We start from the raw sequence: 21,254 nt of genomic DNA on the forward strand, positions 1-21,254 counted from the left end.
TTACAATGGGGCTCGACCAGGACCTGAACACATAGTTTACTATACCTGAATGTTTACTATATCAGAGTTTATTTTAATGAGATTATACTGTATTATAGATGCCTAGTGAGAAAAACATTTGATTGCGTGAAAATATCGCCCAGGAGAAATCTGAAGAGTGAAAGTGAATCGCATGTGGCCCCATGTATGTTCTCCCCGTGTCTGTGTGGGTTTCCTCCAGGCACTCTGGTTTCCTCCCACACCCCAAAAACATACAGATAATTTAATTGGCTTCCCCCTAAATTGGCCCAAGACTATGATACATGCACTACACGATACATACATATGACTATGGTAGGGACTAGGTTGTGAGCCGCTTTGAGGGACAGTTAGTGACAAGACAATATATACTCTGTATAGCGCTGCGTAATATGTTGGCACTATATAAATACTTATTGATAAATAAATAAATGATTGCATCAGAGAGCTGTGTTGTAGACAGTCACATACTGTTACCTCTGGTTACACCATAGTACTAATGATCGGTTTACGCTTTGTATGCCTCCACAGTTCTAACCGTTCGGACGGCCATTCCAATCATTATGGGAGCCAACATTGGCACATCGGTTACAAACACCATTGTGGCGCTGATGCAGTCGGGTGATCGGAATGAATTTAGAAGGTATGGTATCTTTTTTATCAGGACTAGGAAGACAGGAAACAGACAAAGTGAACGTGTAACTGAACTGCAGCTGAATGCAATGTGCAATGGGCAGGCATAATGTATTACAGTCTTATTGAATCAGTGTCAGTATGAAACATGTCCCATTGTCCTGGAATACATAAGATGATATCTACAGGCAGTGTAATTATCCAGCCGTCTCTAACTCCGGTAATTACCAACACAGGGAAAATAGGAAAATGCATAGTAAAAATATATGAAAGGCCCATTTGGTGATTTTGGCAATGTACCAGGGTGCCTCATTGCTGGTGTACCCCATCTCATTAGTTAAGTATAACAAGGATTAGAAAGGCCAGCCCAGGGCATGTTAGAATCAGGAGAGGTTAGGCCTTGGTTTTCTGTTATAAAGCGGACCTGAAATCAGAACCTCCTCTCTGCTCACAACATGACACATGATACACAACAGCATAATGACCTTTAAGAAAAACATTTCTTTGTTATAGCTGATACAAATCCTGCAATAAATCTGCAGAGTGTATACTTCCTGCTTTCATGGAAGTAGGCATTGTTAACATCCTGTGTTTTCAAATTAACTGCTGTGCCGTGGCAGTCAGCGGACACAGCTGTGGGTTCAAATTAATTGTGATTAGTCACAGATGAGGAGGAATTAGACAGGCTAAACTCTCTAAATACATACAGGGTGCATTTCTCTATGTTTTTCTTCTGTCCTGTGCAAGAGTTCAGGTCCACTTTACTTTCAGGTTAGAGTTATTGTAGTGTAATTTGTTTGGTTAGATACATGTATTGGTGTAAATTAGTATCAGCGATGGTTGTAGGATATTGTCGAGGGTCATTTAAAGAGTAAATATGAGGATTAGGTTTCAGGGCAAGGTTGCAGTCAGTGCTATGGTTTTGACAGGGATTGAACCAATCTCAGGTGCAAGGTTTAAAGGTTTGGGTTAGGCCTACAGGATGAATGGGGGGGGGGGGGGGCATAGGCTAACGCAGGGGGGGATTACAGCTGCCCGGAATCCCCCCTCTGACCAAGGCCGGTGCAGTGTCTGGGGACAGGCACAAGTTGAGACACTAGAATGTCTGCAGGTATGCTGCAGCTCACAGCTCTGCCCCCTTTCTTTCCACGCTACAGTTGACTTTGGATGGAGCAGCAGGGTGTGTACACAGCATGGAGCAGCTCAGGTATGAGCACAGCCCTGTGCCCTGCTGTGTGAATGCTTCACTTCACTTTCCCTTTCATTACCAATGTTGGCTGTCCTCATTATTATCTGTATCCAAACTGCTCCTGATTGATCCTGTTGTCAGTCAGGAAATTGCATTATGTGTACCAAGCATGATGTCCTACCACATTATTATACTGTATTGTGCATGGATGTGGGAGACCTTTCAGGAATCCCCCCCTTGAAAATCCTGGGTTTGCCCCTGGGGGGAACATGCCGTGCACAACTATAGTGAAATCTGCAGCATGCCGTCCAGACTCACACCGAAGTGCGATCTGGATAGTAAGTCACTAGAAAGATAAGCAGCATTTCCCCGTGCAGCTCATTAGCGGGGAAAAGCTGTAGATTTGTCCTGTATTCAGCATACATATATGCACACTGCCGGTAAGCTGGGCGCAGGGTGAGTCGAATGACGGTTCACCTTGCTGCTGCTCAAATTCCTGGAGGCATAAAATACTATTCCCTCTCCGAGTCAATGCAACTCGGAGGGAGAAGTAATTTGGGGTCCGGTGACAACTGAATTACCCTTGCGCAGGGCGCCTACTATAGCACTAGTGCAATAAGTGGCCAGTATCGGTGCTCGGTGGTGAGTGCCATGTGCCAAAACCACCCGCTTCATGGATTTGGGCTCAGTGGAAATAAGCCTTAAAACTAGGCATCTACCTTTCCCCCGGGGAGTAACAGTTAAGAATGGGAGGAGACATCTTGGGGGCCCCTACAGACTCCTCCCCTCCTTTGCCTCTATGGTAGCGCTGGCCCTGTCCATGGGCACCACTCTTGATCAGATTTCAGATAAAAGGGTTTATCAACTATCTGTCCTGCTAGCTCTACGCATTGCTGTACAGGCTTCATTTGCTTCTCACACACACTAGAGAACTATTAATGGTTCCAGCTGGATTTCCTCTTAGCCAAAACAATCACAAGTTCACAGGCATTTTACTATATAGAATTTTGCCCATAGGTTGGTAAGCTGTTTTAGAGTTTCCTCTGATTAATCCATGATGGTGTTTCCTCCTCCCAGGGCATTTGCTGGAGCCACAGTCCATGATTTCTTCAACTGGCTGTCTGTGCTGGTCCTGCTGCCGATTGAAATAGCATCAGGATACCTGTACCATCTCACCAGAGTGATTGTGGGTTCCTTCAACATAAAGACAGGAGAAGATGCCCCCGATATGCTGAAGGTGATCACAGAGCCGCTCACCAAGGGAATCATCCAGGTAGATGAACTACGTCCACTCTCAGCCACCTTCCTTTACATCTGCTACAAGGCAAAGACTAAATGTTAATGGTCTGTTTTACAGCTTGACAAGAAAGTCATACAGGATATTGCCAATGGAAATGAAGAGGCTCAGAACAAGAGTCTGATTAAGCGAATGTGTGGAGACGAGGTATGTTTAATATACAGTAAATAAGGTGCTTATTTAATCTATGTCTATACACATAACAGTAAATTAAAGAAATCAAACCCCCCTTCCCCCCCATGACCTAAACATTAACAATACAACAGACTTATGGCCCATGCATACACTAGATGAATCTCCTGAGCGATAATCTTGAGCTGAGCTCGGGGTATATCGCACAGGAGGATTTCTCAGGCTCTGGTGGGCCGATTTGCATAATTTTTTTTTGTTACACGCAGCTAGCACTTTGCTAGCTGCATGTAACTTCCGATCGCCGCCGATCGGCCGTTACCCGCCGTGCCGCGCAGCCCCCCCTCCCCCTTGCGCAGCCTGGCCAATCAGTGCCAGGCAGCGCTGAGGGGTGGATCGGGACTCCCTCTGACGTCACGACGTCCATGACGTCAGTGACGCCATCCCGCCCCGTTGCCATGGCGACCGGGGAAGCCCAGCAGGAAATCCCGTTCTGAACGGGATTTCCTGCTTACACTGATCGCCGAAGGCAATCGGAGTGGGTGGGGGGATGCCGCTGCGCTGCGGCTATCATGTAGCGAGCCCTGGGCTCGCTACATGATTTAAAAAATAAAAAATTTAAAAAAATAGTGCTGCGCCACCTCCTGGGCGATATAATTATATCGCCCAGAGGGTTAAGGTTGGCTGAGGTGACTGAAAACGACCACCTTAGTGTGTATACAAGGCTTCAACTTTCTTCATTGATGCAGTCTGTAGCTTCAAATCTGTCTGGCTGTAAAGTGAGACAATCAAAAATGACTGACATACGTCATAAAACGAAAAGATATTCTCCATATTATATAAGCATACGTTGTATAAATGTGGATTTTTTTATTTGATACAGAAATGGGTAAACGCTTCTGTGCCAGGTGGAGAAAACTGCACGGCTGGCAAACTCTGCTGGACTGATGAAAACAATGTGACGTTTACAGAGATCCTTGCGTCAGGGAAAGTCCGCTGTAAGTACTTATTGTGGTTACGTAGTGTGCAAAACTATGATAAGAAGCCACTAATGTGGAACAAGCATGGCCTCATATTTTACTCAACCTCATCTTGTTCTGAAACACTTATAAAATTAAACAATTGTGTATATAAAGGACTTTCATCTGCACTGTACATAATGACTTTTTGTCTATGGAGTTTATTAATATGTATTTAAGGCTTACATTTTTTTTTACAAAATTCACGCAGCATGATTTTATCGATAATAGCCAAGCTTCATCACCTGAACCACCTGGCGCCACAAATGCTTCCTCCTTCCCCTATACAGTTCCTTGGTGTCTAGTGGCCCTCCTCCCTTTCATTTACAGTTCCCTGGAGTCTAGTGACCCCCCCTCCCCCCACGCATACTGTTCCTTGGTCTCTAGTGCTTTCCCACTTCATATGGCTTCACTGGTGACCTAGGGCTTAGCCTCCAATATAGATTCCCTAGTGGTCTAGATTGGGCCAAACATAATGCAAAGTGGGGAAACCATTTACGGGCCAAAATTGATGGCTCTGCTTTACATGTATGGTCTAGGTCCAAGCTGCATATTATTTGCATTACATTTGCATGCAGGTTTTAAAAAGAACATTGAAAAGACTTCTTAGTTTTTATGTCACATCTCATGTTTTTCCCTGTTTCAATTTTCAGGTTCACACTTGTTTGCAAATGTGGATCTCCCGGATTTGGCTGTCGGACTCATCCTCTTAGCGCTCTCCCTTTTGGTGCTTTGCACCTGTCTCATCCTGATTGTCAAGCTCTTGAACTCCTTGCTGAAGGGACAAGTGTCCGTGGTCATCAAAAAGGTCATCAACACCGGTAAAGATCCACGCAATTATATATTCATATTGTACAGTGGAATTCTTTTCATATAATGGAATTTTTGGTCATTTCATGGCCTTTACCACCATGATGAAAGCTGACACTTATCCCCAGTTCAGAATTTACAGCAGAGCCACAGAAATAACATTTAAAGAATACCTAAACTCAGAACTTCCTCTCTTCTCTAAAAGATACGGAAAAGCATAATAACCTTTAAAGAAAAACATTTAATTGTTACAGCTGATACAAATCGTGATATAAATCTGCAGTGTTTCTACTTGCTGCTTTTATGGAATCAGACATATTGTTAACATCCTGTGTTTACAAATTATCTGCTCTGCCAATGCAACCAGCTGACACGGCTGAGAGATCAAATTACATTTGTGATTAGTGTGCTTTCAAATGAGCCACAGCAGTCGGGGAAACAGGGGAGATATCAAATTACAACTTGTGATTAGTCACAAATGAGGTGGAATGAGACAGGCTAAACTCTCTAAATATATACAGGGTGCATTTCTCTAAGTTTTCCTTCTGTCCTGTGCAAGAGTTCAGGTCCACTTTAAGGGTGGGTAGATATACTGGCATGATCCAAACCCCTTTAGAACATTTAGTCTAATTTAGTCTCATGGTGGTTCTACTGATAGGAGTGCACACAGTACCATACTCTACCAAGTTTCTCAGTTTTGTGGGCAGTTAAAGGTTGTTGCAGTACACGCCACTCACACCAGTTTACAGAGAAAATGCCAATAACAGTTTTCTCAATTTCCTGATTCTCAAATGAACTTGTCCATCAATGGCTGCCTCCTTACTGTTAGTGAGATGGAACGGATTACTCCAGACCACTTATCGATTTTTCAGTTAGATTCTTAGTCGTTTCTATCGATCTGCTGGGAATTGATTCCCCCAAAATGTCCAATCGATCAACTTTTGAATGTATTGAATGGACAGGATGGAAGATCTAGGTTCAAAAAAGCACTCTGACCTTGTGAAAGATGTCCAAGCAAATGAGAAAAACAGAGAGAGGATTATTCTGGGTATGTTATACACCATGCTGTATACCAGTGATCTGCAAACTTGGCTCTCCAGCTGTTAAGGAACTACAAGTCCCACAATGCATTTGCCTTTATGAATCAAGACTGTGGCTGTCAGACTCCTGCAATGCATTGTGGAACTTGTAGTTCCTTAACAGCTGGAGAGCTGAGTTTGCAGATCACTGCTATATACCGTTGCTATAGTTTGTAGCAATTTTCCTGAAAAATAATGACAGCAGCGACAGACTGAACTTTACTGTACTTTATGGCAATTAATTAAAATGCCTTGTGTAATGATGACTAGTTATGACTACGCAAAACTTCACCTAATTTTTCACAATTACGCCTATACCTAATTACAATTTGGACATTCAAATTATTTGGTGTAATCCATTTGTAAATTTGCATAATTACACAACATTTTACGTAATTTTGTGCCGACGTTAGCAGTGAACAGCAAAGTCCCCATACATGTTATCGTCACCAAAATTGCTACAGATGTTAAAGGTAGTAGTGGGAACAATTAAAACATTTTTCTCAAAAAGACCTTGTAGTTTTTGAGATAATCGATTTTGAAAATGCAAAGGAAAAATATTAATTTTTATGAATTAAAAAATGTTTCCTTTGCATTTGTAAAATCGATTGTTTTGTGAATTTTCATTTTTTAACTTATTCCCATTATTCCCCTAATCATACTTAGCAATTTTAGTGAGCACAAAATTAAGTGAAAATAATGCGAAACTGTAAAATGACCGTTACTGATTACATTTACATATAAAATTATGATTTTTTTCCCCAACATTTCACATTACAACTTCACATCGTAATTTGCAATTTTTACCGAATTACGATTAGGCAAAATTTGTGCTGATCACCAATGATAGCATACATTATACAGATATCATTCTGTTGTACAGCATCATAAAAATGCTGGTGCTATATAAATCAATATTAATAAACATCAGGGCAGAGGCAAGAGAGTCTCCAGCTTCAGGGCACAGTGTAGGAGCACAACTCACTCAGCTATCATTCCTCTGTTGTGTTTGAAGCAGAGAGATAAGAAAAAGGGGATACATGGCAGTGACTGCAAGCCAGATAACTAGAGATTAAGGTGTTGGGGGCCCTGGGACGCCTCTTAGTCAATAACAATCAGTGTGTGATGGCTGGGTGGGAGGGATAGAGGGGTGCATTTTGGTGTCTCAGCCTCGGGTGCTGGAGGACCTTCTCCAGGCTCTGATAATAATAATTGCACTAAAGTGGAGTCACTGTTTAAATTTAGTTTATAGGGTAATAAAAGGTAGTTTGTGTAATGCTGGGTACAAACTTTGCGATAAATATGCAAAATCGATGGCTGTATTGATCGACACCAGATCAAACATGTCGGGAATAATCGAATCGATCCCGATCGATCCCGCGGATCGAGCGGGAAATCGCAACATGCGTACCCAGCATAAGTTAAATCGATCCTCAATTTCTAAAAGAAAAAATACATACTGCTGTGTAGGTTAACCACTTTACTCCCCGCGGTACGGATTTCTCCGTCCCTTTTTCCCCCCTTAAAAAACCAAGGGACGGAGAAATACGTACCTCCCGCGCTACCGCCGATGTCCACGCTCCCGCCGCTCGTGCGCCGCCGCCCGCTCGTCCGGAGATCAATGAACGGCAAAATCCATTCCCGTTCATTGATCTAAGCCCCCGCAATGATCTGCTGCTTCTATGAGAAACAGCGCGATCATTGTAATTTTCCCATCCTCATAGTGCTTCCTGTAAGCGTCCTTCCGGACCCTTACAGGTCGCATGAAAACAAACTCACTGTGACCAAATAGTAAAACTACACCCTAAAGCATTTTACATATACAAATACATTAGTTTTACACAATAAATTAACTCATTACCTCCCACACTCCCCATTTTTTTTTTTGTAATTAAAAAAAAATACAAAAAAAATACAAAAAAAAAAAACATAAATAGTTACCTTAGGGACTGAACTTTTTAAATATTTATGTCAAGAGGGTATAACACTGTTACTTTATAAACTACGGGCTTGTAATTAGGGATGGATGCAAAACTGAAAAAAATGCACCTTTATTTGCAAATAAAATATTGGCGCCAAACATTGTGATAGGGACATAATTTAAACGGTTTTATAACCGGGACAAATGGGTAAATACATTTCATGGGTTTTAATTACAGTAGCATGCATTATTTAAAAACTATAATGGCCGAAAACTGAAAAATAATAATTTTTTCCCCACATTTTTTCCTATTTTCCCATTAAAACACATTTAGAATAAAATAATTCTTGGCATAATGTCCCACCTAAAGAAAGCCTAATTGGTGGCGAAAAAAACAAGATATAGTTCATTTCATTGCGATAAGTAATAATAAAGTTATAGACGAATGAATGGAAGGAGCGCTGAAAGGTGAAAATTGCTCTGGTGGTCAAGGGGTAAAACCCCTCAGTGGTGAAGTGGTTAATAGAGTAGAATATTGGTATTATTATTTTGTAACTAGTACGTTCCTGTTGTTCACAGAGAATATTGGTATCATTATTTTGTTACTAGTAAATTCTTTGTGTTCTTGACACAGATTTCCCTTTCCCATTCTCTTGGCTGACGGGATACCTGGCACTGCTGGTTGGAGCTGGGATGACGTTCATTGTACAAAGCAGCTCTGTCTTCACCTCTGCAATGACACCACTCATAGGTATCATTCATAAATCTGTCTTGCATGAAAGTCAATGTTAGCTGCCCTGCGTAATCCCGGTTATGTAACATCTCTCTCTTGTAACCCTGCAGGTATTGGAGTGATCAGCATAGAACGAGCTTATCCCCTGACACTGGGCTCTAACATTGGAACAACCACCACAGCCCTGATGGCGGCATTAGCCAGCCAGGGGGAAACCCTACAAAACTCTGTGCAGGTGTGTGTGCTGAATATTTACACTTTTCACTTCCGGAAAGACATTTGTGTGGTTATAATAGACAAGAAAACTGTAATACAGAATTGCTATATGTTCATAGCACTGATAGTTTCCACTACACTTTAGAGATGTGACAGCAGGGGCAAACCCAAGATTTTCAGAGGGGGGATTCCTTAAAGGTCTCTCTTGGCCAAACACAATAAGAAGTTCATGATAGCAAGATTGCTAGTGGAAGTTCTCATCATGAAGCACCTAAACATGAGGCAGGAATTAGAGTGTAAGCTCCTGAGGACAGTTAGCGTCATCAGGCAGGGATTAGATTGTAAACTCCTGAGGACAGTTAGTGTCATCAAGCAGGGATTAGATTGTACATTTTTGAGGGCGGTTATGCTGGGAATACACCATGAGTTTTTTTGGTAGATAGATGGCTCGATAGATAATTTCTGACAGGTCCAATCTGATTTCGAGTCACTGAGGACACAAACATAAGGCAGGGATAATGCTGGGCACACACGGTAAGATTTTCAGTGTAATTTTGCGACTCGATCGTTTTCCGCACGGTTCTGCACTCAATTCTCTTATCTTATCTTCATTCGTTTTTCTTATCTTTTTCCATTCACTGCTATGAAAAATCGAGCGCAGAAACGATCGGGAGCAATATCGGGCATGACGGATTTTATCAATCGGATCCATCTTTCGCACGGAAAGTCGTACCATGTGTATTAGGCATTAGATTGTAAGCTCCTGAGGACAGTTAGTGTCATCAGGCAGGGATTAGATTGTAAACTCCTGAGGACAGTTATGGTGCCCATACATTGTACAATAAAAACGTTTGATTTTTCCCCTTTATTCGATCTAAACAATCGAATCGAATGAATCGAATCGAATCCTCTGGTCCCCCGCTGCCAGCTAGTTTCGTTTTTGCCAACAGGCCCGTCAGGACTGGCCACGCGTAGCTTTTTCCACATTCCCGACTGTAATTAGCGCTATTGTGGGCTGCAACGCGTACACAAATACGCGTTGCCGCATTACGAACGCATAGATATGCTGCAACGCGTATTTTTGTACGTGTTGCGGCCCGCGATAGCGCTAATTACAGTTGGGAATGCGGAAAAAGCTACGCGTGGCCAGTCCTGACGGGCCTGTCGGCAAAAACGAAACTAGCTGGCAGCGGGGGACCAGAGGATTAGTGAGTGGCTACGAGGGCACAGGACTGCTGCAGGGGGCTGGTAGAAGCCCCAGGTGAGTAAAACTCATTTTTTTTTCTGACTTAGGGTTCACTGAATATTGAAGTATGTGTATGATTATTATCATTTTATTATAATTATATTTCTTTTACTAAAGTAAAATAAGTTTGTCCTCATCAAGGAGAGTCCACAGGTACAATGCAAATCCAATTTTGGCCTTCTTTCTGTTAATTAATAGAGCCATTTGTAATCAATCTGTGGTAAAAAAAAATTGGTGAGGTAAAAGACACCTATATAGTTGCTCTGAGGTAACATTAACTTCTCAATAAATAAATTAAACCACTCAGAAAAATACAGCTCAATAGACGCTTTGAGCTACAACTGCCGTCTGTGTTACCTATCTGGGGAAAATACAGGTAAAATACAGCTCGAATAAACCATTAGATCGAATACTTTATTTTTTATCTTGATCTTTTTTCTCGATTTGATTTTTCGGCATATTCAATCTTTTTCCCCGGGTTCGTTCGTGTATGGTACCTCAAAAACAACTATGCGATTTTTTTTGATCTAACGGGATAATTTAATGAATTTATCTAATCGAAAAAAAAATGAAAAAATTGTACCATGTTTGTTACATAGTTACATAGTTATTTGGGTTGAAAAAAGACATACGTCCAACGAGTTCAACCAGAGAACAAAGTAAAGAAGTATGGGCACCATAAGAGTCATCAGGCAGGGATTAGATTGTAACTTCCTGAGGACAGTTATGCTGGGAATACACCATGAGGTTTTTTTGGCAGATAGATGGCTCGATAGATAATTTCTGACAGTTTCCATCTGATTTTGATCGTTTTTGTGATTGATTTTATCATAGAAGGGAATGGAAATTGATCATAAAAATGATCGGAAAATCGACCAGTAAATCTGCCCAAAAAAACCTCAGTGTGTGTTGCCAGCATTAGAGTCATCAGGCAGGGATTAGACAGTAAATTCCTGAGGACAGTTAGTGTCATCAAGCAGGTATTAGATTGTAAGCTCCTGAAGACAGTTATGCTGGGAATACACAATGCGTTTTTTCGGTCGATTTACCGTTCGATTGATTTTAGATTTGTTGTAGATTGTAAACTCCTGAGGACAGTTAGTGTCATAAAACAGGGATTAGATTGTAAGCTCCTGATGACAGTTAGTGTCAATAGGCAGGTATTGGACTGTAAACTCCAGAGGACAGTTATGCTGGGTACACACGGGGTACCGCTGTAGCTTGTCCTGACCCCCCCAGGGACGTGTGCACGACAGCTAGGCGACAGCTCGTCGCCAGGTCCCTCTGTGCAGCAGCCATACACACGGCACACAGAGGGACAGAGATGCGGCGGAAGCTGTCGCCGAAGGTACCTTCCCCCCGCTGGAAGCTCCGTTCATGGTCTATGGGTTGCTGTCGCTAGTCCGCATACACACGCAGTACACGTGGCGGACTAGCGTCAGTTACGGCGAAGTTACGGCGACAGCTGTTGCCGGCAATTGGCCGCGCCGATCGCCTCGCAACAGCTCTGACTAGCGACGGTTCGTGGCGCGCGCGTTATACGCACAGGGGACCTGTCGCTGCAAAACGCGCGTGCCACGTGGTTGCGGCGAAAGTTGTAACCCGTGTGTATGAGCCATTAGTGACATGAAGCAAGGATTAGATTGTTGCTGTGGACAGTTACTGTAATCAGGAAGGAATTCGATTGTAAACTCCTAAGGGTAGTTAGTGGCAGCAGGCATGGATGTACCCCCATATTTCTGGCATACCCTCCCCTCCTTGCAGCATTATGCCCATTATACCCTCCCTCCTTAATTGCAGCGTTATGTCTCCAGATATCACTCCTCCCTCCCCCCCGAGTTCAGCGCAGGAAGCGTCTGTCATTGTATCACTCGACCCTTCCTGTAGTGGCGTCGGCTCTCCTGTGACCGGCAGTGTACTTCTCTATTATAACTTCATGGTCCTCGCTTGATAAGGATCCTGGGGATTGGTGCTGGGGATCTCTGCACTTCTGCACACAGTTATTTCCCTAATTGTATACGTACTGTAGATTAATATCATTGTGTTTTCTGTTTTTTTTTGCAGATCGCCTTATGTCACTTTTTCTTCAACATATCTGGAATACTTCTCTTTTACCCCATACCTTTCACGCGGATACCAATCCGCCTGGCTAAAGGCCTGGGGAACAAAACATCGCAGTACCGTTGGTTTGCCGTCATCTATCTCATCTTATGTTTCTTCTTGTTGCCGCTGGCAATATTTGGTTTGTCAATCGCTGGATGGCAAGCTCTTGTGGGAGTCGCTGTCCCTATAGTGTTTTTAATTATTTGTGTCCTAGTTATTAATCTTCTGCAATCCAAATGCCCCCGGGTGCTGCCCAACTTCCTGAAGAACTGGGACTTCCTCCCCAAGTGGATGCACTCTCTGAGCCCATGGGACAGGTGGGTTACCAGCAGCACTCAGTTCTGTGGGAAGCATCTCTGCTGCTGCTGCAGGAAGTGTAAGTGCTGCAAATGCTGCCAGGGGGCAGGTGATGAGGAGTCGGCCAATGACAAGCTGCAGGCTCTAGAATGCCACGAAAATGTGGTGGACCTCACTGATGAACTGCCCACCATCGACAGCCGAGATGAAGGAAAAACTCAGAGCCTCACTTCTTTATAGGACCATAACAATGGACATAATATGGACCCACCTTCCTATTTATTAATGGTATTGAACTTGATACATTATGAAACAATATTGCCACGATATTCCAAAATGCCAAATTACAACAGTGAACAGTATAGCTGCAAGGCAATCACCCTCCATGGCTTGGTTCAGATGGACGCTTGCACATTGTTTACTGCCGGCCACGGCACTTGACACATTAGGCGCTGACCATTCAAATTGAATTGGTGGTGCCGGGTACTGTTGTCTCCCTGCGTTTACCATCGTTTGCACAAACGCCATATTCTTACCCCCTTTTTTACCATTGTATGAGACAACCCTAGAAGCACATTGGCTTCCAGGGTCGTTTACTACCGCGCATCCGTGTTCCCTTGTGGGGATTAAAAAAGATGCCGATCGCGCTTAAAGCTGGCAAAACAAAATTCTGAAAAACATGTCTGTATGAGCTTGTGCCTCGAAATTTCACACTAGATTTAAGGCCCCTATCTTTACAAGCAACGGTAATTTGAAAGTGTACAAGGCTTAAAGGAAACCAGAGACGGCCAGAGACTGGAAAATGAAAAAAGATGTTATACATACCTGGGGCTTCCTCCAGCCCCATCAGCATGAATCGCTCCCACGCTGCCGTCCTCCGCTGCCTCTATCGCCGGTACCGGGTCCTGTCACTTCCGCTGGACGCGGCCAATTGTACGCATCCACAGGGACTCCCTTCGTCTCGCCGGCGCCTGCTTTACGCATGCACCCGCACAGTACGGAGGGAGTGCACTGCGCTTGCGTCTACTGGCCCTGAGTGGCTGAAGTGACGGGACCCGGTATCAGCGATAGAGGTGGCGAAGGACGGCGCGTGGGAGTGATCCATGCTGATGGGGCTGGAGGAAGCGCCAGGTATGTATAAATCTATTTGGTCGTTCGTCTCTCGTTCTCTTTAAAGAGGAACTGTAGTGACTATAGCGTCATTGCTTATTTTTTACATTTTGTACAACATTCATGCATAAATTATTTAGGCAGTGTTTGTCGACTGTAAAATCTCACCTTTTCCTCACCCTGATTTAGATTGTGAAATTTATCACAGGTGCTCACATCTTTACTAATGGAAGGTGAGCTCTGTGCAGTATTTGTATACTAAGAGTTACGAAGCCAGTGTAAAAAATACCTGATTTCCCAGAATGCTCTGAGGGGTGGGGGAGAATTCTGCACAGGTAATAAACCTAGGCTAAGCATTGTTTTACAACCATACAGTGCTTTCCTCTTGTAGTAAATAACCACTACAAATACAATCACAGCTGCCAAGGTACCAAATTCCACTATGGCCCAAAGAAGATATCACTGCAATCCTCAGCGCTATATCCAGTGGTCAACAACAGAATGGTAATAGCTGCAGCCACCTCGTGCTCAGACAAACAAGTGACCGCCACTGGATAAAAAATTCTCCATTAGCTATTTCCAAATAACAAGGTATTTATTGTTAAAATCACATAAAAACTTTACACATGGTACTCACATTGAGGGCCCTTATGACAGGGACCCTTCAGTAGATAAACAGCGTATAGTGCACATCCAGTGCACACAATTAGCAGATACTGTGGTAGAGTAATGCTCAGTCTTCGAAACCCGTCGAGCTGTGGAGGGCCCTCAATGTGAGTACCATGTGTAAAGTTTTTATGCGATTTTAACAATCAATACCTTGTTATTTGGAAATGGCTAATGGACAATTGTTTTTCTCTTTCAAATATTTTATTGAAATTTTTTAAGAATGAACAACAGTAGAGCGATGCGTATTCAATTGAGTCAAACAGGGCGACTTTCAGTAAACAAATAGAGTAAACATCACATGATTTTACACTTATGGAGTCATCCTGAGAAACCATAGAACAGGAGAAGGCTGAGCCTTTATGACGAAAAAGGTGAGAATTGCCAACCGAGAATGGCTGGCCTTTCCTAACAAGAACACCATCCCTCCCCCTGCATTCCCCCCATCCCACCCCATCCCAAAGAAAGAAAAAGAGGAAAGAAAAAAGAAGGAAAGAAAGAAGGAAGGACGGCCTTGGATGAAGGGCTTGCCTCCATTTTAACTAGAGAGCAGATTTCTGCACATCTGTGGGCCTTGAGACATTAACCTCTCCCAGTCACCACCAGGTAATTGCTCCAAGGTTGCCAGATCTTATCCACCTTATCACGCCTATCCATAAGAATGCCAGCCATTTGCTCTTGAATCATGAAGTTGGTGACTCTAGACTTGACTTCTTCTAAAGGTACTAGTTGCTTTTTCCAGGCTCGGGCAATTGTCTGCCTGGCTGCCACAAAATAAAGTGCGATAACGCACCCTCAGATTTAGTGAGAATATCGACCTTAAAATGTAAAAGGGCTGACTATGGATCCTTATGCACTTGTTTATGAAAAACTGCCTGCAATAAATGATACGTTTTAGTCCAAAAACGAGATAACATATATATATACACATATATGCAAAAAATCCCCTTTCGCAGAGCATCCCCTAAAACATTGCCCAGACCCTCCCAAAGGTGAAAATCGAGCAGGAACCCAGTACCACCGCATTAAAAGCTTTAGAGAGGATTCAACAAGACTTAAATTAATTGAGATATGATCAATAGCATGCCATGCTGATACCCAATCTTCATGAGATCTGGAGCCTGTCAGGTCCAGTTCCCATTTTTGTACATAAGTATGAGAAAAATTGGTGCAGGGTTCACTAAACGACAAGTACAGTCTACTAATTAGGCCACGTCCCCAAGGGTCTAGTAGGCAAGCTCTTTCGAAACAAGAGAGAGTTACCACAGAACCCTGTTGATTTGCCAGCAAAGAATCTACCCAGTGTTTCAATTGGAGGGACCTGAAATATTCAAAGTTTGGAATTTTGTATTTATCTTGAAGATATGATGGTGAGCATCTTCGAATCTTGTATTAAATGGTATACAACCAGCAAATTTGTAGAAGTTGGACAATTGTCTTTTTATCTGGTGGCGGTCACCTGTTTGTCTGAGCACAGGGTGGCTGCAGCTATTACCATTCTGTTGTTGACTACTGTATATAGCGCTGAGGATTGCAGTGAGATCTTCTTTAGGCTAATCATTACTTGAAGGGTGGGGTTACATACCAATGTACAGTAATATATAGCTATAAGAAGTGTTCCTGATGCTAAAACCGGGACAATTACTGTAAAAGTTTCTATCCTGAATAATTTAATGCATTCTACTATATGGCACAAATCTTTACCAGTCAAACCAACAGCAACTCCCAAAAATGAAACCCCTGCCTGTAATATTTCACATAACAGAAAAAAAATATTTTTTGAAGAAACGTTTAGTGGGAAACACCATAAAGAGATAAATGCTAAAACACAACTTATTCCTTTAAAGTGAGTACCGGTAGTCGTTTTGGGCTGCTGAATCTGTTATTGTGTTGTTAAAACGTCTTAAAGACGGAATGTAGCAGACAGTATGATGTATTAATAATGTACAGATATTTAGAAAGAATAGGGGGTGTTGTAATAATCTTAGCATTCCCCTATATAAAGCACTGTGTACTGTGTACACAATTATACACCCTTCTGCATTCAGGTGATGTATATATTGTTCAAGCAAATAATGACTTGGATTCAACTTTTTAATATAAATGCTATATTTTGATATGTACTTTATGTTACTTCTAGAAACATGAAATAATGGTATGTTATAATGCATATTAAACATGGATAAAATCTGACATTTTGTTTTATTGTATTCATTTATGCTTAACCCATTCGCGTTCCGTCGTTTTCACGTGAGAAATGTTCACCTCCCATTCATTAGCCTATAACTTTATCACTACTTATCACAATGAACTGATCTATATCTTGTTTTTTCCGCCACCAATTAGGTTTTCTTTGGGGGTACATATTGCTAAGAGCCACTTTACTGTAAATGCATTTTAACAGGAAGAATAAGAAAAAAACGGAAAAAATAATTATTTCTCAGTTTTCAGCCATTATAGTTTTAAAATAATACATGCCTCCATAATTAAAACTCACGTATTGTATTTGCCCATATGTCCCAGTTATTACACCGTTAAAATTATGTCCCTATCACAATGTATGGCGACAATATTTTATTTGGAAATAAAGGTGCATTTTTTCCGTTTTGCATCTATCACTATTTACAAGTTTAAAATAAAAAAAAATATAGAAATATTTCATCTTTACATTGATATTTAAAAAGTTTAGACCCTTAGGTAAATATTTACATGTTTTTTTTTTATTGTAATTTTTTTTTTTTATATTAAACATTTTATTTGGGTATTTTTGGGAGGGTAGGATGTAAACTATAGTTTTATAATGTAATTGTGTGTTGTTTTTATTTTTTTTTACTTTTAGTTGTAGTTTTACTTTTTGGCCACAAGATGGCGGCCATGAGTTTGTTTACATGACGTCACTCTAAGCGTAACACACGCTTAGAGTGACGCAGGAGGGAGGTAACGGCCAGAAAAAGCACAGCTTCCGAGAGAAGCTGTCGCTTTTTCAGCGGGGGAGAGGAATCAGTGATCGGGCATCATAGCCCGATACATTGATTCCGTGGCTACCGGATCCGCGGCCGGGAGTGCGCATGCACGCGCGCGGACGGCCGCGGGAGCGCACGGTAGCGCGCATGGTTCCTGGACGTAGTTTCTACGTCCAGGAACCAAAATAGGTTACAGAGAACCTGAACTGAAAAGTCAAAATAGCCATACACAGATATAGGAGATTTAGTGAGCTGTCAATAAATGTATGGTTACTGACCATTTACAGTGGTTATAGAAAAACATCATCTCCACCAAAATACGGTATTCACATGTATTTGCTTTGCAGCCTAAAATTAAGACTTATAGAAAAATATCCAGCCGTATTTACTTACAGAGAACCTGAACTGAAAATAAAAAGTAAAAATAACCATACACAGGTCATACTTACCTCCTGTGTAGTCTACTCCTCAATCTCTTTCTCCTCTTCAGCGTCCCATTTGTCCACTGTGATCAATGGAATTCTCCTTCCTCCATTTTAAAATGGCCAATACCCCATAACAGCTTCCTGGTCAGCACACTGGTAAACTGTAATATCACCCATTTGAGCCATAGGGAAACATGGATATTACCTTGCACATTCAGTTGTAACTGACAGCTGCTGATATACTGTATAACTGATAGCAACGGGTATATTTCAGTTCTGACAAAATATTGTCAGAACTGAAAGTGATCACTGTAAGAAGAAAATGGTGAGCTTCTGAGAGGAACTGACAGCTAGGTAAGAATGTAATATTCATTTGCAGCTACGTCATGTGTTCATTTTAAATAATCTTTAATAATTTTAAGACTCTATGGGCTTGATTCATCAATGAGAGGAGCATGAGCTCTGTGCACACTATGCTGCGGGAGTGAGCTTTGTCGTGCACTTTGCTACGCGCGCTCCTTGTAACTAACAGCATCTCCACTCGTCCTGCCCTGAGCCCCGGCGGGTCTAGTGGCTTTCTAGGCTGCGATCCCAGTACATTGATTGGCCCAATAGTGACACTTGGCAGGCAGCCATTTTGGCCCAATCAACGTGCAGAGATCACGTCCATTAAAGCCACAGGACCCGCCAGGGCTCAGGGTGGGTTCAGTGGAGCAGCCATTAGTTACAAGAAGCGTGCGTAAGTTCCCAGCGCATGCTACGCTGCACTACTGCAGCATAGCGTGCTCTGAGCTCATGCTCCTCTCATTAAGCTGCGCTGCTTTAGCAAGCCATATGTTTACAAATGCATTGCAGATGCACCATCATTAGGGATCCTGCAACCAGAATGGATTTCAGTATTAAAAACTCTCTGCCATTAGGTGGCAATGCTTTGTAGTCCTTGCTAGGTGGTATCCAGTGACGTAGAAATAGTGGTTGCAGAAGTCTCGACCGCACCGGGGTCCTTGGACCAGAGAGGCCCTCAACTGCAGTATTACCTCTTTTTTGGTTCTGTGCTTGTAATGATCACTTCTATAAATGCTTTAAATGATAATCATTAGCAAGCTGTTCCCCATCTCCTTGCACCTCTAACATGGTGGTTGTCTTTGGCAAGTTTTGATGCACCGTATCAATTGTTATGTACAGAGTGCTTGTATGTAAAAAGTGCAACATGTCTTTTAAGCACAACCTGGAAGACCAAGGGTGTTCCAAGGCAAAGCCAAGGCCGGAATTAAACTTATTTTAGCGCCTAGGCCAACTTTCTTGCAGCTCCCCTTCCATGTGCAGCACCACTTCCTATTCCTTGTGTAACCCCCTCTTCCATGTCTAACATTCACGTAAAGCAGCTTTCTTCAGGTCTATACAGATCCCTTGAAAAGCAGCTCCCTATTTCCATGTGTTCCTATTTCCATGAGTTCCTTATTTGTAACCTCTGTATTTCATTTGCAGCAATCCCTCTTCCATGTCCAGCTCCCCCTTGGCCAGCTGCTGCCAAACACTCGGGCCCTGGTGGCCTTTTTAGGGCCCAACTTGTCACGTAAAATGTTAAACAAAGGTTTCCAAGACCGGACAACAATTTGAAAAAAATCAGTTTGTTCACATCAAACCATCAGTAAACTGCCAGTCCAAAATGATCACCAGTCTATGCCACCAACTATCCCATGCCTACTGTATGTGGTGTTAATACATTGGATATCCTAATACATAGGATACATGGAGTCATTAAAACACATCACAAGTATTTACAACCACCTTCTATCCAACGTGTAACTGGTTTACAATGTAGATGACAAAGTTCACCTTGATTTGAAGTCACTGAGTTTATTTTAAGTATTCATCAAGTGAACTGCTGGCTAATCTGTGACATACAGCATAGGGAAATAATAATCAATGCTAGGAGAAACTACCGTGATCTAGTTAAAACCAGCTTGTATGTTTGTATGTACTACACGTTTATTTCTCAAGAAAACTGTGATCTTCATGGAGGCCTTTTGACCCCCTCTTGCTAGTCAGCTAAGGGTAGAGAACTGAAAAACCTGTCCTTTTTATGATTCTATACTCATAGTTTGGCGTTTGTGCCAAATACAAACTGGACTGTACGTCCATGAGTACAGTCGCTGTGTGCAAAAACACCAAAGGTGTTAGGATTCTAGGTAAGACGAAAAGAAACAGGTACACATTCAATGTACAGTCAAAGCCTAAGCACCTCTTTTATAAAAAATATTTAAACTAAACCTTACAAATTATGTTTGCTTTGTAGGGGGGGGAGCTGTAAATGAACTTGCCTACCCGTCTCCACAAGGGTATCCATCTGCAGCTATCAATGTCGCAAAGCCATGGATCAGAGTGCTTGCGAATCCAGATGTGGTATTCTGGGGCACTGGTGCCAGCTGGGAAATGAGTGTCCCCGGCTGCTCAAATCGCTTTAGGGAATGGTGCTGCCTGTGGAGGACAGGTCTTGTCTGGCTTTGTTGGCTGGAAGAACCACTATAGGTTACAGTATAAAAGCTTGTGTCCCCTCCTATGCCGGGAACCGGGCTGCTCAGGTCGCTTTAAGAAATGGAGTTGCCCATGGAGGATAGGACTCAACTGGTTTCATTGGCTGGAAGAAACACTATGGGTTACAGCATAAAAGATTGTGACCCTCTTATGCCAGGGACCGGGCCGTACACAATTGTCCCGGACTCCTCCGGTACTCCGGCTACAGCTGATGGATTTCCAGGGCAGAAAAACCGATAGCAGCTCAGATCTCTACACTAGACATTCCACTAATAGTTCTATAGCTGTTTATGTGATGATAATTACTTTACTAGACATCATGTTTGTGCGGCAACTGCAAACACTCGACCAATGTCAGAGGGAAAAAAATTCTTCAAAAATAAATTTACACATCTGATTGCTGCTGTCCTTATGTATATAGCCCAGTCCTAGAAGCATATATGCAAAAAAGGCAAGTGGTAAAAAGGGTGCTGGGTGAAGCTGAAACAAGGTAATTATCGGGCGCCAGGTGAAACTGTAAAAAAAGGATTTTTTTCTCAAAACACGAAGTGTATTAATATCGTTAACGAAAATGAGTTTTCAGTCCGATTTGTTAAATTGGTAATTAATGATATGGCCTAGTGCACACCAGAGCGGTTCAGCTGCGTTTTGCGATCCGCTTGCGGCTGTGGATACGCTTGGGTAATGTATTTCAATGGGCTGGTGCACACCAGAGCGGGAGGCGTTTTGCAGAAACGCATACTCCCGGGCTGCTGCAGATTTTGGATTGCGGATGTGTTTCTGCCTCAATGTTAAGTATAGGAAAAACGCAAACTGCTCTGAAAAACGGCACTTCAGAGCGGTTTTGCAGGCGTTTTTTGTT

At 42.4% G+C, this 21,254-nt stretch overlaps 1 protein-coding gene across 2 annotated transcripts in view; it reads left to right on the plus strand.

Moving 5' to 3' along the window:
* Positions 1 to 16,659, plus strand: part of SLC34A2 (solute carrier family 34 member 2) — a 30,680-nt gene extending 14,021 nt beyond the window's left edge. For both annotated transcript variants that reach the window (XM_068278327.1, XM_068278320.1), the window contains 8 exons: positions 550 to 661; positions 2,918 to 3,113; positions 3,198 to 3,284; positions 4,150 to 4,264; positions 4,939 to 5,106; positions 8,730 to 8,846; positions 8,939 to 9,063; positions 12,355 to 16,659. In XM_068278327.1, coding sequence (XP_068134428.1) covers positions 550 to 661; positions 2,918 to 3,113; positions 3,198 to 3,284; positions 4,150 to 4,264; positions 4,939 to 5,106; positions 8,730 to 8,846; positions 8,939 to 9,063; positions 12,355 to 12,930 — 1,496 coding nt within the window. In that variant the 3' untranslated portion in view covers positions 12,931 to 16,659. The remainder of the gene's footprint in view (positions 1 to 549; positions 662 to 2,917; positions 3,114 to 3,197; positions 3,285 to 4,149; positions 4,265 to 4,938; positions 5,107 to 8,729; positions 8,847 to 8,938; positions 9,064 to 12,354) is intronic.
* The last annotated feature ends 4,595 nt before the right edge of the window (positions 16,660 to 21,254 follow it).

This window comes from Hyperolius riggenbachi, chromosome 1 (assembly GCF_040937935.1).
Source record: "Hyperolius riggenbachi isolate aHypRig1 chromosome 1, aHypRig1.pri, whole genome shotgun sequence".
Taxonomy (NCBI): Eukaryota; Metazoa; Chordata; class Amphibia; order Anura; family Hyperoliidae; genus Hyperolius; species Hyperolius riggenbachi.